Consider the following 16,859-nt stretch of genomic DNA (forward strand, 5'->3'; position numbering starts at 1 on the left):
CAACAAGTGATTCCGTCATACTAGTCATATCGTATAGATTTTGTTGTGTACGTTGTGTCTGAGAAAGATAATAATTACTATATGGATTTTGTGTCTAAGGATACTGAGGATAATAATCAGTATATAAATCTTGTGACGGCTCCAAGCAATAAATACTCGATGCATTATAATTATAGGGAACAACATTCTCATGATAGCATCGCTGATATGCATGTATATCCTCAATTTTTCTGTCTTCAATCCCTTTATCTCTTTGATATTTGACAGCAAATGTAGATGGGACGATCTCACCACCATATGCATCTTTAAGATTATTACTCATATTAGTAGGTGTACGATCTCTTACTATCAAACAACTTGTACCGGCCTCTGCCTTCATTGTAATTTTTCCTAATATCTCATTTAACTATGGATTACTCTATCATCTAACAACATATATGTTACTTCTCTAATCCATAAAGTCAAAGAGTCTTCATTATCAAAATCATGATTTAAATCAATAAGTCTACTTATTATCAATTTGGTTGTGTTTTGGTGTGGATTAAGGAGAAAGTAGTTCAATTTATTTCACACTGTAATGAAGACACTGTTTGACTTAAAATCTTATTTCTTATTGGTGTCAAATTTGGTGCTTCCTTCCATCCATATATAGGCCACAATTTAACTAGAATGTTATGAAATATAATTGCAGCAATTTTAGCAGTATTAAATTGCCCAACTATTAATTTATATATCTCCATCTGAAATCAGAAATATGTTATTGCATATATTTTTTAAGAAATTGGTTATATTAAAAGTGAAAAACAAATAATAATAAAAATTTTAATTAAATCATAACTAACTTTTTTATCGCAAAAGATTTATTTATAAATGTCGGTCTTAAGCTTGCTGATTATTTTATTAACTTCTAATAAGACTTCAGAATCATTATTGACATTTGTAGAGAATGAAAATCTTTGATTAAAAAAAATACCTTGTAGAAATTTTAAATTTAAAATGTGTAAGCATTCAAGTTTTAAATATTCATAAAAAAATTAGTAAATTAAAAGCATGTCTGCTAGCAACGTGTATATCTCTATATAGTTATTTGTTCCATCTAGAATCAATCATCTTTCATTATTTTTTATAACTTTGACCCATATTTTTTTATTGATTATTTTTGCTATATTTATTGCCTCATATAAGAAATCAATCTCAAATTTGTCATCATTGTCTACAAGTTGTAATATTGTCCACTGTCTCTCCTCATTATCCTTCCACTTTGCTCATTGCTATTATCATCAATGTGTAAAAGATTATGCATCAATTTTTCACGATCTATTTACTCTCTTTGTTGTGTAGATTGTTTATCTTTCTTTTTGCCAATTAGATGAACCAACATCTATTTTCTAACTTTCACGGTCACTTGAGTACAAGCCACTACATTTTTTTGTCTTCTAACCAAATATTCTTTTAAATAGATGACACTACCATTCATTTTCTTTCCATTGTATTTAACACGTCTTTTATCTTACTCAATAGTATTGTAGTATTACCACTTGATGTTGGTATCATGACTTCTTTTTTGGAGCCATTTTAATATAACTCTATAAGTAAATATAATTAAAAATTAAAATAAAATATATAATAATTAAAAGTTTAATAAAACCCTTTCTTAATTTTTTTTATCCCCCCCTCCCTCCTTCCCTCTCTCTCGGCACCAGCTGCTACTGCTCTTCACATAGCAGCAGCACCGTAGCAATAGGAAGAGAAAGAGAGAGGGAATGAGAGAGGAATTAAAAAGTAATTAAAATAATAACTCACTCGAGGTCATCGAATCTTGGTCGCAGAATATCGCCAGAGGTCGAGGTCGTCGGTAGAAGAGGTGAGAGAGAGAGAGAGAGAGGTTGTTGGGGTCCCCAGTCAGATCCAAGTTTCGGCTAAAATGGTTGAAACTAGAAACCATGGCTAATTCCAAGTAGGAAGTTTTGAATAGTATGCAATTTTGCATAGCTCTTTTGAGGCTTAAAGAATCTTTTAGCTATTCCTTTTTTTCACATCCGACTCTGATAAATTGGCAAGATGACATGGCAGTTCAAGGAGGAGACTACCATCAAAAGGAACTTTAGGTCGGAATCATAGTGTAGAATCTTCCTCATGTGGCATTATGTGCTCAAACCAATAAATAACTCATTGTTATGTGGGGAAATATATGTAGTGCTGATTGTATGCTCTAGATTATTCTTATTCAGGCAGATGGAAAGCAGATTCTCAAGTGATCGATCTTGGCACAAGTATAGCAGATCATTTTTGTCTGTTTGTTTCTTGTTTTATTATCTTTAGCTGTGGCTACAATATAATGACTAATGGGTTATAGTTCAGCCCATAAATATATTTATAACATAATTGTGAACTTAAGCTGATGCATCCATCTCTTTCAGGTCAAAGATGTTGAGTCAATTACTCTAGAGGATGCTATTGAGCTTTTGCAATATCCTATAACATTGGTATACGCTAGTTAATTTAATTCCTACCTCATTATGGATGGGTCATTTTATTTTTGTTTTTTTTTATATTCTCCATTACATAAATTTTGGAATGCAGGGAAAGCATCCAGATGATAAATACCCTGTTTTGTTATCACATTCCAAATTTGGATTTTCTGTTAAACATCGGCGTACTGTTGCACCAGTACCAAAGGTATGCACTGTATGTTCTTTTCATTATGACTAGTGAATGCTGCATTATCTTCTATGTAATATTGGTAAAATTTGTCATAAGCATTACACATTGTTAATCCATTTTCTATCAGCTTAAGTTTTTAGAATAATTGGTAAGTTAACATAATATTAAAGTAGAGATTCTAGGTGTGAATCATGCTAGATCCATCTATCATTTAAAATATAATATTTTTATCCATTTAAGTTAAGTCTACTTGTTTGACCCATCAAAATGTCTCAAGCTCAGTAGTGAGGGGAAGAGTTAAAAATATAAAAACTATATATTTTTTATCAGATATAGTTTTTAGAGTAGTTAGTGAGTTAACACATAGTAATAGCTATTTTTTTGTTTATCTTTTCTATGCTAACACAAGTATGTTGCTGATGTTAATCATAACAATATTATGGAACAATTGGATATAGAGTTTAGTGTTTGGAAGAACATATTCTATAATTCTTATTTCTCTTTTATAGGGCTAGTTCGCATGCCTCGTTTTGGGCTCTTATCTCAGGTCAAACATTTGAAAGGAAAATGTCCTAATTTTTCTTTTCATTAAGTGCTCTATTTTTTACTAAAGTTTGTCAGGAAGGAATTTTTTTAATCTTCTATGCTAGTTGAACATATATCTTCCTGCACTACCAGAAGTTGATCTTGCTATAGGCCGAGATGGGAACCATGAAATATTGTTGATGGACAAGAGATAGAGTGGCCTGGATGTCTTGTTGAATGATTTGATCTATTACAATATTCAAGGTTTAGATGATCTATTTGTAGTTAGACAGATACTTTTTAGGTACTATCTTGGTAATTTGAGAGAAGAGGTTTATTAGATTTATTACTTGTTTGATTTCAGCTTTGACCGGCTCCTAGAACTTTGAGATCAGCTATTTTGGTAGATCCACATTGGATCTTGTTTTTGGCTGAAAAGATATTAAAAGAAAAGGTAACATTATAGAAAATTTGGATAACGTAGAAACTTATTTTTTTAATATGTTGAAATTTTGATGTGATGATTTAGATTTCAGGTTACTGTATTGTAGCATGCCGCATATATTCTCCAATTAATCTCAGCAGTTGAAAAATGAAAACCACACTTGTCTACTGGGATGGAGTAAACCGTGATGAGATATGCCAACTAATTTTGTGTCCCTCACTCTTCAAAACTGAAGATAATTATGCCATAGCGGTAAATTTGTTTTAGGTTCTGTTATTGTTCTAATTGAATGGTTTCTCATTTGGTCCATGGATCCCACGGAAAGAAACAGAAACAAAATGAGAATAACTTTTCCCAACCTGGTAGATTCTAAGTATGTCACTGTTCTGAGTGCAAAGAGATCATGGATATTATTATATCTATTTTGATGTGATCAACGATTCACGAAGAGTGCATTTTGTCTATCTACGTGCTTAAATTAGTTGTAAATTTATGGGAGGCCTGCAAAAGAGGGAGGCTAGAACTGGTGGAAGGAATTTGCTAGTTAGTTGTGTGTTGAAATTTCGGTTTAATGATGGCTTGTATTACATACATTATGAGCAGATTTTGCAGCAATTAATGCTTGTCCTTTTGGGCTAAAATTGCTACAGGAAAAGCTCTTGAAGTTGAGTGTCATATCTTCATACCATCTTTATGACATAACTGTCATGTTTCTGGACTCTGCACATTTGACTGCCAGCACTTAAATTTTATGCGTGACTTGTTTATTTAAATACTCCTCTTCATAATCTACAGCAAGCAATCATTAAATAATATGTCATTACAAAAAGTTTCCTGCTCTTAACCGAGCTATGTACATTTGTATCTGCCTATAATACTAATCACTTGAATCATGTACGTCCAAATAATGTCTTATAATTCATGATGGCAGACTCTAGATCCTAAGAAGGTTACTCTTGAAGCTGGATTGAAGCTTTTAGTGAGTAAAAATGCCAAACAATTTGGTCGGCCCAAAGGCAAAGGAAGATCACAGGAAGCCGTGTGGGAATAACTGAAACCATAACAGGTCATGGGTTTGCAAGCTGTGCTGATACAAATCCAAAGTGGCTTAACAAGTAGGAGGCTATAATACTGAGTTTGCACAATTTCCTCTCCCAGGCCCATCGCCATGAACTTTTATTATCTCAGTTACAGATATTGACACAAATTTCATGCATTTTTTATTTGTTATTTACAAAAGCGTGAGCTCATTTTCCTCCGATGTAGAAATTTCAAATTTTGTCGTAATTCTATTACTATTCTTGGGTTTTAGCTCATGGCAGCTCCGAGATATTCTTTTTTACTTTAAGTTGCTTTTACTTGAAAGTTGAACAAGGGAGTTCTTCAAGGAATACAATTTGCCTTCTCTTAAATGTTGGCTTAATTTCTTCGATTCCGACCAATCTGGACTCAATACCTAGTACTCAGGTTCCTAGATATGGTATTGGCTTCACTCTTTCTTTCTTTTTTAATCTTTATTATCTTTGTTACCAAATATTGCATATCTAAGCTGATGTGTTCCTCCGATCTGCAGGTCGGCCAATTACTCATTTAAGTCCACACGATTGCCCTACTTTGTCCTGTCAAATTTTATTTGGCTAGCTAGCAGCAAGAGTGGGGGTGACCTCTGTCAACAACAAATGAGAAATCGTTAATTCTTCTTGATTTCTTGTGGCGTTTGTTGTAATTGCAGGAAGCTTTCTTTTGCAACCCATATTGCTTACTTGCTTTCTGAAAAGAGAAAAAAGAAAATTGTGAAAAGAACCAACTTGCTTGCTTTCCTGAATGGAAAAGAAAATTTCCCAGTGTCGGCAAAATAAATTTTGAATCTCTTTTAGTTGGTTGTCTGCTTAGACTTCCTGTTTTATTTCACTTGGAATTGACAGATAATTTTTAAGTGCAGTTGGTTGATAAGTCATGTTCGAGCTACAGAACCCAGCTTCTTCTGCTCATTTATTTATTTATTTATTAGTAGATTATGAGCTAATGGGCTAATAATAGCTTAGATAAAGGAGACCAGTTGACTCTGATATATAGGTTGAATAAGTAGGTTAATTCTCCTATTGACCTATGAAATGAGCCACATTAGGACCAAATTATGTACACATAGCACTTCAGTGTAAAATTTATCAAATACCAAACTGAAATAAATGGCATAGGTTGTTATCTGATTAAGTTGGTACTCAGTTTTTAATTTGTTGTCTGATTAAGTTGTAGAAATAACCGCTACAAATTTGTTGTTGGCTGTTGAGGCAGATGATAGTAAGTGCTCTCACCTACTATTAGAAGTTCCCTTTTATCTTTCACTAATATTGAATGAGTCGTCTTGTGATATGAAATTTGAAACCCTATCATTAAATTTAATGTATCAGTTGCATCTGATGTAACTAATGCATAGGTAATGATGTTGATTTCTCTATGAAATAGTTCAGAATTATAATTACCAGCCAATATCTATCGGGTTAAGTGATGTTAAGATGACTAGGTGCAGTTGATTTGGTACTACGAGTCCTCTATTTTCTTGCTTCCGTCCACATCTAGAGCGATACACGAAGGGAGAAAGTCACAAATAGCTGATTCCCAATAGTAAGGATTAAAGTGCCGGTTTTATCTTTATTTCCTCTTTCATATCTAGAAACTCATAAAAAGGTACCAACTTATTGTTCATACATAGCCAAATAAAAAGGATACTTATTCTAACCCTAAACCCTCTAATTTATTTAGTGTACCAAAATATATGGCCACCTTCTTGTTGAATTAAATTCGCTTTTTCAGATGTATCTGCGTGGCGTGGCATCCATGTAGATTGAGAGCAACGATTTCATACTAACTAATTAGTTATTAAGAATAATTTTCATCTTTTGACAAATTAAAGAGTACACAAGATATTTTACATATGTGACTAAATTAATAGATAAAATAATTAGAATTTAAGTATTTTTTATTGCCTATTTTTATAATTGTTTTCTTAATAATAGCACTGTCAACTTCCAATTTATTAGTATTTTTATTTTTTATAAAAAAAGGATAACTAAAAGAGAAATAAAATGACTAATATATCCTTATAATTTGAAAAAATGACCAGTACTTTTGGTTAATATAACCGGTACTTTCGACTAGGAGGGAGAAATTAATAGTCATTTGGCGTAGATTAAATATCTCCTGCTCTTGTAAATAAAATTTTGAACTCGTCTAATTGGGTACGATCTTTAGTGTGCAGAGTTATATTGGTTAGAGAAGCTCGGTATGATTAATATATCATCTACGTCATCATAGTGCAATTGTCAAATAGAAAAGATAACTACAAATATAAGAAATTGATTAACTTGCTATATACGTCACTTTTAGAAAAGTCAAAAATAATTTAAAAGTTTTAGAAGTTTTTTTTTAACTCCGACAAGGTATATGAGTGGTATATCAACCCCTTCTTCATAAGGGGAACAAAGAATAAATTAATTTGACTGATTCAAGAGGAATTTCCATTACAAGAGAATCGGTGAGAATGGAAGCAGACTGAGTACTGGGTAAGAGATTTGTTCTTCCATCGCTTCCTCCTTGAATGAGATGTCAGTAAGTATTCAGAAGCTTACCCTCTTCCCTTGTACTGGTTTCTGTTTTCTTTGCACAAAGAAGTAGCATAGAAGATCAGATTCTTTTCCTTCTTCAGCTTATAGAGAAAGGAAGAGTTACTGACTGACTGCATTAACTGGGAGTATGAAATGATCATGTTAGATAATTGATATATTAGGTGCTTAATGATTTAATGAACGACAAGACTTAGCATCTGAAATCAGTTTGTAAAACTTATCTGCTAGATCATAAGGAAAGGCTCGCATGCAAGTATTAGAACTTAGAAGTATAGAAACAGCGATTCACATTCAGGCGTTCGGCAAAAACTGTGTTCAGTCTGTAGAAGATTTATTTGCTTTTATCATCACAGAATTAAATAAGCTTGTGCAGTAAATCAAGTCTTCAGAAAATTTCAGACATTCAGTTTTGTTTTACATGCTCTACCCTGCTTAATTTCCCATAATGAAGCATTTACTAGAAAAAGTTAGTATAGAATTATACATCATTATCCAGAACTTTGTATCTAGTAAAATATATATATATATATATGCATGACTTTTTTGTCCATTGATCTATCTTTTTTTTTAAATTCTTCCAGTAGCACCAGCAAGATCAAAGACTAACCTGCTAAAAATAAGTACTAACCTGTCTTCTCCTTCATTTCAGCTTACTTTAGTTCAAGACCAAAAGATAGCTCTTACCGAGTCGCTATTAGTTTCTATATCAGAGGTCATGTCATCAGTAACTGCTGTGGATATTGAAAAAGAAAACATTTTGGAGTTAGGATGTTATCTCTATCGCACATCTCCAGCCATAATGGAATTGCAGATAACACAAAATTCACCAGAAAATGCAACAGAGATTCTGCAATCAATATCCACCAATGTGGACCTTGCTAAGGAGGTTCTGGCAAAATGCAGTACTGGAGCTCTAGAGATTACGGATGATGAGTTTAAACACATAATTGAACAGTTGGAGAGACTGATAAGAAATATCGGTGTGAATCTCAGCAAAATACCAACATCCGCATTTGAGAACCGAGAGTACGCTAAACGTGCAATCAGCTCACTTTCAGAAGAGATGAAACATGCACACTTCCTAGTGGGTAGAAGCCGAGAGTGTGGACATGAACCCAAGTCTGAGTGTCAATCCATGGAAGAGAAGGTAATGCAAGAAGAACAAATTCCAGTTCAAACTTCAAGATTGATGTCTAGGAGGCGCAGTTTGCATAATGGGGACATGCCACGTTTAGTAGATTTTCTCAAAGGAATGCACTATGGCGCAAATGAAAACAGCAGCCAATCATTCAGCACATTAACACAATTAGCAGAATACATAGAACCTTTGTATGATACTTTCTTTTGCCCATTGACCAAGAAAATCATGGTTGACCCAGTCACTATAGAAAGTGGTGTAACATATGAAAGAAAAGCTATCACTGAGTGGTTTCAGAAGTTTGAAGATGGTTCCGAGGCAATAGTGTGCCCAACGACAAGGATGAAGCTTCAGAGTAGAGTTTTAAACTCCAATATTGCATTGAAAACCATAATAGTAGAATGGGTAGAGAGAAATGAACTAACCAGAATAAGGGTCGCTCGTACTGCTTTGTCTTTAGCAATCTCACAGGCCATGGTACTTGACGCAATTCGCGACCTAAAGAATCTTATTCAGAAGAAAAGACAAAGTAGGAAACATATGCACAATATTGGAATTACAAAATTGCTAACACGGTTACTGGAAAATGATGACATGACAGTTAGATGCGAAGTGCTGGAGTTTCTATGCCTATTAATCGAGGATGAAGAGGGAAAGGTATGACCTATCTCAGACTTTCTACCTTTTATTTTGAATCAGCTAATTTCTAGCACTAAGCTGTTTGTGCAGGAAAAATATAACTACCTCTGTATGCAGGGGAACTGCAATTATTAGAAGATATTTAATATGCCGAGAATCAATTTGGTCATTACAAAAAAAAGTAAACTTTAGCTTTGGAAGATAATAGTCTACTTTTTCTGTTGAATCTTGTTGGTTACTAAAACCTGCAGATTTTCAGTTTACTTAATTATTATAAGGCTGAATCTAAGTGAAACTATCAGCAAGCAATTCGTCAAGGTCATTTGGCTACTCCTATTCTTGGAAATAATAGAATGGTAATAGAATTACATGATTCAGACAAGGTAGATAATTAGTTTAACATTGGTCGAGTGTTTTAGTTTCTACAAGAACTATAGCTTTGATGACTTAATTGAGACAATAAAATGCGATCACACTAAAGCCAATTGAGACAAAAATATATCATTATTTAAGTACCATCCTGTCATAAATCTAACTTATTAGCAGCAAAAGACGAGTAGCTGCTGTGAAAAAATCTACAGAATCTGATACTCAAGAAAAATGAGAGGACTAATAGTCAAATAGTCTTAATTGATGCTGCATTTACTAATAAAATGATGGAAACAAAGACATGATATATGCACAACCCGAAAAGAGAAAAGAACATTTTATGATGTCCTTCAATTATTTTCCAAAATATCCAAATCAACAGATCTAATGAATCGATAAAGAAGTGTATCTCCATCATCATCTCATCGATGGCTTCATGTTATGCAGGAAATCATTGGAAAGACTAAAGTCATCACACAGATGGTCAATGTATTGTCAAGTAATAATTCTCTAGAAAGGCGTATGGCTGTTTCTGTCTTGCTAGAGCTTTCAAAATCCAATCTGCTGCTTCAAACTATTGGATCTATAGCTGGAGCTATATTGATGCTTATAACAATAAAGTTCAATGAGTCTGCTGACCAGCTTGCTGCTGACAAAGCAGGAGAAACTTTAAGGAATTTGGAGAAATGTCCAGAGAATATCAAGAAGATGGCAGAAAATGGCTTCTTAGAGCCCCTTTTGAACCATCTTGTTGAAGGTAAACTGTAAAGTACAAAAATTAACAACATTGTGTCATATTTGAATACATATGCTAGTGGTATTGAACCAGGATCATCATAGTTGGTAAGAGCTCTTTTATCATACATATATTCAACATATTCTCCAGCTAACGTTTCATGAACAAAAGCAGGTCCAGAAGATACTCAGATGGAGATGGTAAGCTACCTCAGCGAGCTTGTTTTAAAGCAAGACATGAAGATAAACATTGCAGAAAGAACCTCACAGGCACTAATCAAAATGATCCAGAACAGAAACACCATGATTCAGAAAGCAGCATTCAATGCTCTAGTCCAGATATCATCCTACCATCCAAATAACAAGACACTAGTCGATGCTGGTGTGGTTCCGATCATGATAGAAGAGATGCTTACATACAGAATCTGCAACGAGCCCGTGGATTCGAAGGAAGAAGCAGCTGCTGTCCTTGCCAACATATTAAAATCTGGTATTGACCCTGATATACTCCGAGTGAACAAGGAGGGACACACCATCACTTCCCATTACTCCATCTACAACATCACCCACATGCTTAAATGTTCCATCACCGACAATCTCAACGTAAACCTCATCAAGATCTTGCTTTCTCTGGCAGAACTACCAAAATCTTTAGACACCATTGTGTCGGTAATCAGAGAAACTACAGTGAGTTACACAATCATCGAATTCTTGAACTCTCCAATGGAAGAACTTGCAATTGATGCTGCAAAGCTACTAATGACACTCTCATCCCATATTGGCCATACGATAGCAGAAGGATTGTGCAAGACACACGGGCAGCCTGCGGGCCTAATCGAGAACTTCAACCACAATCTTATCACCAAAAGGCACGCCTTTTCGGTGAATCTATTAGCAAAGCTCCCACACCAGAACGTAACACTCAATCTAGCCCTTCTCCACCAAGGTGCAGTGTCAATAGCCTTAACTAGAATACGAGTGATCCAGAGAGGGGAAACAAGTACAAGCAGGTATGCAAGGCTCTACCTTGAGGGTCTGGTGGGCATCCTAGTGAGGTTGACCGCCACCCTCTATGACCCAGAAATACTACGCATGGCAATGGAACAGAACCTGACCTTGGTGTTCACAGAACTACTGGCCAGGACAGCAGGAAGTGATGAGGTCCAAAGGCTTGCAGCAGTTGGACTAAAGAACCTCTCGTCCCAATCCATCAACCTCTCGAGGCCACTTGAGCTGAGTAAGCCCAATAAAAGAATCTTCTTGCCCAAGATCCTCAGATTGGGTTCACAAAGGGAGGGAAATATGGGCCAAAGAACCAAGTTTTGCCCAGTTCACAGGGGTGCTTGCTCCTCAGCGACCACCTTCTGCTTATTGGAGTCCAGGGCTGCGGAGAGGCTGCTGGGTTGCTTGGAGCATGAGAACTATAAGGTGGTGGAGGCAGCACTGTCAGCTCTCTGCACACTGTTGGACGAGAGAGTGGATGTGGAGAAGAGTGTGGAGATGCTGAGTGAGGTGGATGCAGTGAGGCTAGTGCTTGGGGTGTTAAGGGAGCACAGGGAGGAGGGGGTGTGGGAGAAGTCCTTCTGGGTGATTGAGAAGTTCTTGCTGAAGGGTGGGGACAGGCCAAAGAAGGATATCTCAAGTGATAGAGTGCTGCCATCTGCACTGGTGTCTGCTTTCCATAGAGGGGATGACAGCACAAAGCAAGTGGCTGAGAACATACTGAGGCACCTCAACAAAATGCCCCACTCCTCCAGTAATTTTGTGTCAGTGTAGGTAATTTAGTCTCAGTATAGGTGTATGTATACTGTTCTTTAAATGATGCAGTTTGCAGTTTTGTTCTGTAAATGGTACAGAAAGTGATGATACCATCTAATTGTATCTCGCAAGTATTAAACTTATTTTTCTGTAATTAAATGCTTGTGAGCTCCCAAAACTGTCTCATCCTGTGGCTTACATTGTGGAATTACTTCGTGGAGATGTATTTCATCTTTAACAGTAAGCATCTTCCTACTTGATAGAAAAAACAACTTTTTACACAGGTAAATGCATCGAAACTACTGTCCATCAGAGTACCTACATACATAACAAAGGTTCAAAGAAATTGAATATGTCATCAATTTGAAGTCATTGATGTATTCCTATGTTTGCCTCTCAATGTCTGTGAGAGAAGAATTTGTCATTATACAAGAGTAGACCAATTTGGAGCTCATGAAAGAGCACAGTATAATTGTGGCAGGAAAGACTTTCAAATTCAAAGTTCAAAGTAAAGCAATTGAATCATGATATAATTATCCGGTAAATTGAGCATATAGGACCTCCTGTAAACTGCACACTAAACCAGTATGGTTTACTAGGTTAGACGGTCACTACAGGAGAAACCCTTATGCAATTTATTTCAGCATTCTGTAATTCCAGATTTTGAAACTACCAGTGGATCAACTGTAAATTAAGAGGAAAGCAGAGAAGGAGATATATTCCCTCATAAGTATGTCCTCTTCTATGCATTATTTACTAAACAAGAAAATAATGTAAACGAGATATGTAACTAGTCCTGAAGTAGCAGATCTTGGCTGCTCCACAGCAAGCAACAACAGCCCTTGCTTTGGTCATAAAATTTTGATCTTCCATTAAAACTTTCAGATATTTTTTCTTTTTATTTGCATCCTTGCCTCCTCATCAGCTTCTTAAATCAATACTCCAGATATCAACAATCATGTGCAACAATATAGCAGTAACAATAGAGCAGTCCAAGCTTGATTTCTGCATGAAGTGGCGGTGCTGTAAAACCATCTGATTGCCTAGCCATCAGCAACTTGGATGTGAAGGTGACTTCATATGTGGAATCCATCACGAGGTTTACCATTTTGCTCTTGGGTCCTGAAAGGAGGATAAGTTGTTCGCATAGCATTCTGGAATTCTTCATTCCATGCATTAGGCATCTGTTCAATGATTCAAAGGCAAGAGTTATAACTTCATCTCAATCAAAATAATATGGAATCATTTAATATAAACATAATTTAGCATCCTGTGTTCAAGCACCAAAAGCATTTGAAAATTGTAATGTTAGTGTCGTTATCCTTATCTTTGTTGTGTTGTGAATTAAGTTCAATCTTGGGTCGCATTATCTTGAAAAAAGTTCTACATAAGCTGTCAAACTATCTCTTGTATTGATTGTTAATAATCAGTACAACAGGCATTTGGCAAGAACAGTTTTCAGAGCCATTACAGGTGAATCTGAGTACTGTGTCTCACACTTGCAAGACAATAAAATACCATCTTACTTAATGGACTAAAGTTATAAAAGTGGAAACATATTATATCAATCTATGAACCAGAGTTGCATATTCTTTGTATACATTAGTAATAGCCAGGTCAGCAATAATTACTCTTCTAAGTGCATCTGAAGGGTTCACTATGCCAGACATCCCATCTTGAACCAGACGCTGTTGGGATGGATGTGTCTGAGGATAAATCATATCAGGTGTGAAGCTAATGGCAGATGAAGGACCACCACAAGAGTGAAGAACCTGCTCAAAAAGAACAGATAGTGAATTATATCCAACCGAACAAAGACTATCAATTACTCACTATAATCACTGTTTTATGAATAAAGAGGATCATTATATTAAATCTGAGAAAGAGATTATCTAAACCTAGAGAAATCCCAAAACACAAGTATGCAAGTCTTCAATACACATACATCTTTGGAAAGAAATCCTTCTATGTTGAAGTCTAGTTTTGGATTGACAGCTGCAAGCTTCATGGATAAAAACTGGAAACAGAAAAGGAAAACAAAGAAGATAGTTTTATTCCTCTGATATGGTTAGCTTATCTGCAGAAGCAATTTAGAAATTTATGTGAATACGTATCATAGCATACATTACAGCTTCTAGCAGAAAATGTGCTTACCTCAACTTGTTGTTGTAGTGATTGAACATAGTTGATGATTTCGTCTAGCATAACTGCCTTCCCAGTGACCTAAATTCACATGTTCAGAAGGAATAAGTAACATACAGAACACTTTATGTTCCAGAAACCTAGATGCTGTTACTTACTTTACTGCAGCCAGGAACAAGGTCTTGAAGAAACTTCATCCTTTCACTAATTCGTTCCCTCCTCACCTACATTATTTATCAGTTCGAGCAACCAGGCTAAGCTCCTTAATTTCAGTAAACTGATGATGAAAAGCCTATAGTTCTTAGGAGCAAAAAGAAGGCCTTACCCTTTCAGCAAGACTGTGGCTATTAGTTGCCTGGCCACGCCTAGCCCTGACATGAATGTAATCTTCCTTGTTTGCATCCAGTACATCCTTCACTTGCTTCCCATTACTCTTGCCCGTTGCCATAGCTGGGTGACTTTTACTGTCCATGTTCTCTTTTGAGGCTTCCAAAGGCAATAGTGGCACACCTTGTACTTGGCACATTTCCATATCCTTTCATGTAAAAACTTTGGATTATGTCCATTTGTGATAGAACAGATGGCTGACAAAACTTGAGACAAGAATATTCAACAATACTGAAAATGGACATAAATATCGACAAGATACCTGATTTGTTCTTTTCCTTTTCTTATCACTAGATCCCTTGGAAGAGTTATCATCAGCTTCAGTGGCCAAGTTAGGCTCCTCTTCTTGACCATCTACACCGTATTCAGGCTCGAACCGTTCATGGCTGTCCATCTGTTTTACCACCCCAGGGTTCCTGCTGCCTAATCCAATATCATTAGGCAAGCAGGTGTCTTCAGAAATTTCAGTCGAATTCATTTCACTTTTCTGACACGAGACACCCTTTGACGCGTTACAGTAAGAATTTAAGGTGTCTGATATACAGAAAGCATTTGCCATGCCACCTAAGTTGCTGCTATTGAAGCAAGACATCCTTGCAGCACGCCCGATGAAGGAAGAATTAACTGGGCAGTGGGATGGAGTTGGGTTCCAGAGGCTATTAGGAAAGGAATCCAAGGATGAGGAGGAAGCCATCTGGCTTCCTTGGCAGATGGAAGTTGAAGGATCAATTGGCACCAAACCGATCAATGGATTGCCAAATTGCCAGTTGGTCGAGATATGTGAACCAGGGTAGTTCAGATCATCACCATTCTTCTCCAGTCCACATTTATCTTTCTCATTCATATCCATCTCTATATTCCTCACCTTATGAAAACTAAATCAATCAAATAATGGCAAAATGGATCAGCTATGTACCTTTTCTTTCAGATATCAACAGTAGAGCAACACCCAAATCAACACCCAAACCATTCAAAGGATCTAAAAAACTTTTGGTACAACCTAGTTGAGATCAAAAGCCAAAAACACAATCTCGAGATCACAAATAGAGATAGAAGCTAGGCTAATGGCATCTAATGCCTCTTGAGATTCAAGAGTGCAAGCAGCCAATAAAATCTAACAACAGCAAACAAGACATTGTGGGCTCAAGAGACAGGAAACCCAGCTGTAACCAGAAGTTGAAAAGCCAAACCAGCAGAGAATCTTGAAACCTCAGCACCTCCAAAAGTCCATGAACACAGTGACAGAACGCAACTCTTTCATCACCCCTATCATTCTCTTTGGCCAGAGACCATCCTCGAGCCAATATAGCAAAGTAAAAAAAGACCAACCACTCAGCTAAAAGTAGGGAAAAAGAAAAGTTACCCACTTCAGATTCCTTTCTCCTTTTACCACCCCTGTCCTCCTTGAATCCTTTCCCTCTTGAAAACAACAATATAAAATGGGAGCTCCTTCAATGGCTTTTACTGTTCTCCATTGCTCGTGAAGAGCAAACTAAGAGATTTGCAACAACAACAACAAAAAAAAAAAACACCTACTGTTCTCCAATCCTTACATTTTATACACACACACACCTATACATCATTAACCACCGACACTGAGAAAGGCAAAAAAAAAAGAAAAATTTGCAGCATTTCCGCTAATGAATTCTAATTTTACTAAACAGTTTACGACAAGTAATATGTGCTTTTTTTCTTGTGTGTAAACGTAGTAAAAGCCAAAAAAAAAATGGATTAATAAAAAGGTTAAAGATAAGAGGTTTTTTACTTTTTAGTAATAAGATTAGAAGCTAGGTGGTGATATGCACCAAAAAAATAAAAAGAACTCTTGAACTCCCTTATTTGTTTAATCCAATGAACTTAATTTAATGATTTCTGCTTTAGCTTTTCGAACCATTCTTTAATTATGCTGTTTAACTTTGTTCTTTTACTAAGCATCTAACTGGCTTCCTGACATTGCCAACTTTTCGTATATTTCTTTATCTATATCTTCTGAATGAGATGTGCTGTAAATAATACTACTCCATTATTATTATTTTACACTTTAAATTCTAAGAAATCAACATTCCTACAATAATTTCTATGTTCGTCTAATCGTCCAAGAGTTTATATATATATATATATATATATAACTTGATAGGTAATTAACTTGGGTATGTGTGCGAGACAACGGAACGGAGTCTCCGTCTCACTGTTAGAAATATGTGATATGCTTTAAAATCCGAGTCATAATCTAGGTGTAGCATAAACTCTTAATCATATAGTCTTTATTATCCTTCACACTTCACCGTATAAATATTTATTATTTATATATGTCTCAAGAAATTACACAAATGTTGTTAGTTTTCTTGATGGTCAGTTATCATATAAACAATATTCTCTATTTTGTCTTTTAGGTACTTTAATTTTATTTTCAAAAGTAAAATAATATTCT

The 16,859-nt window shown here is 35.6% G+C and overlaps 3 protein-coding genes across 6 annotated transcripts in view; 2 read left to right on the plus strand and 1 right to left on the minus strand.

Annotated features, from left to right (window-relative positions):
* The window catches only part of LOC140773008 (uncharacterized), a 31,451-nt gene extending 25,957 nt beyond the window's left edge, over nucleotides 1–5,494 (plus strand). For both annotated transcript variants that reach the window (XM_073115313.1, XM_073115314.1), the window contains 4 exons: nucleotides 2,421–2,486; nucleotides 2,584–2,679; nucleotides 4,566–5,114; nucleotides 5,208–5,494. In XM_073115313.1, coding sequence (XP_072971414.1) covers nucleotides 2,421–2,486; nucleotides 2,584–2,679; nucleotides 4,566–4,685 — 282 coding nt within the window. In that variant the 3' untranslated portion in view covers nucleotides 4,686–5,114; nucleotides 5,208–5,494. The remainder of the gene's footprint in view (nucleotides 1–2,420; nucleotides 2,487–2,583; nucleotides 2,680–4,565; nucleotides 5,115–5,207) is intronic.
* Nucleotides 5,495–7,090: 1,596 nt separating this feature from the next.
* On the plus strand, nucleotides 7,091–12,110 carry LOC140774822 (putative U-box domain-containing protein 42). 2 transcript variants are annotated; one of them, XM_073117957.1, is made up of 4 exons: nucleotides 7,091–7,243; nucleotides 7,910–9,055; nucleotides 9,854–10,163; nucleotides 10,317–12,110. In XM_073117957.1, exons 1-4 carry the CDS (start codon nucleotides 7,238–7,240, stop codon nucleotides 11,915–11,917), a joined length of 3,063 nt encoding a protein of 1,020 aa, XP_072974058.1. In that variant the 5' UTR covers nucleotides 7,091–7,237; the 3' UTR covers nucleotides 11,918–12,110. The 2 variants fall into 2 exon arrangements, with proteins under 2 accessions (XP_072974058.1, XP_072974059.1); XM_073117958.1 differs by having other exon boundaries at nucleotides 7,130–7,197.
* Nucleotides 12,111–12,513: 403 nt separating this feature from the next.
* Nucleotides 12,514–15,946, minus strand: LOC140774079 (transcription factor bHLH77-like). Of its 2 annotated transcripts, none has more exons than XM_073116926.1 (7): nucleotides 14,691–15,946; nucleotides 14,367–14,576; nucleotides 14,200–14,265; nucleotides 14,054–14,122; nucleotides 13,845–13,916; nucleotides 13,501–13,671; nucleotides 12,514–13,083 (listed from the first exon to the last, which is right to left on the minus strand). In XM_073116926.1, the coding sequence occupies exons 1-7, from the start codon at nucleotides 15,276–15,278 to the stop codon at nucleotides 12,976–12,978; spliced, it is 1,284 nt and encodes a 427-aa protein (XP_072973027.1). In that variant the 5' UTR covers nucleotides 15,279–15,946; the 3' UTR covers nucleotides 12,514–12,975. The 2 variants fall into 2 exon arrangements, with proteins under 2 accessions (XP_072973027.1, XP_072973028.1); XM_073116927.1 differs by having other exon boundaries at nucleotides 13,531–13,671; nucleotides 14,691–15,944.
* Nucleotides 15,947–16,859: the final 913 nt, after the last annotated feature.

This window comes from Typha angustifolia, chromosome 13 (assembly GCF_048772165.1).
Source record: "Typha angustifolia cultivar Huaian chromosome 13, ASM4877216v1, whole genome shotgun sequence".
Classification (NCBI taxonomy): Eukaryota; Viridiplantae; Streptophyta; class Magnoliopsida; order Poales; family Typhaceae; genus Typha; species Typha angustifolia.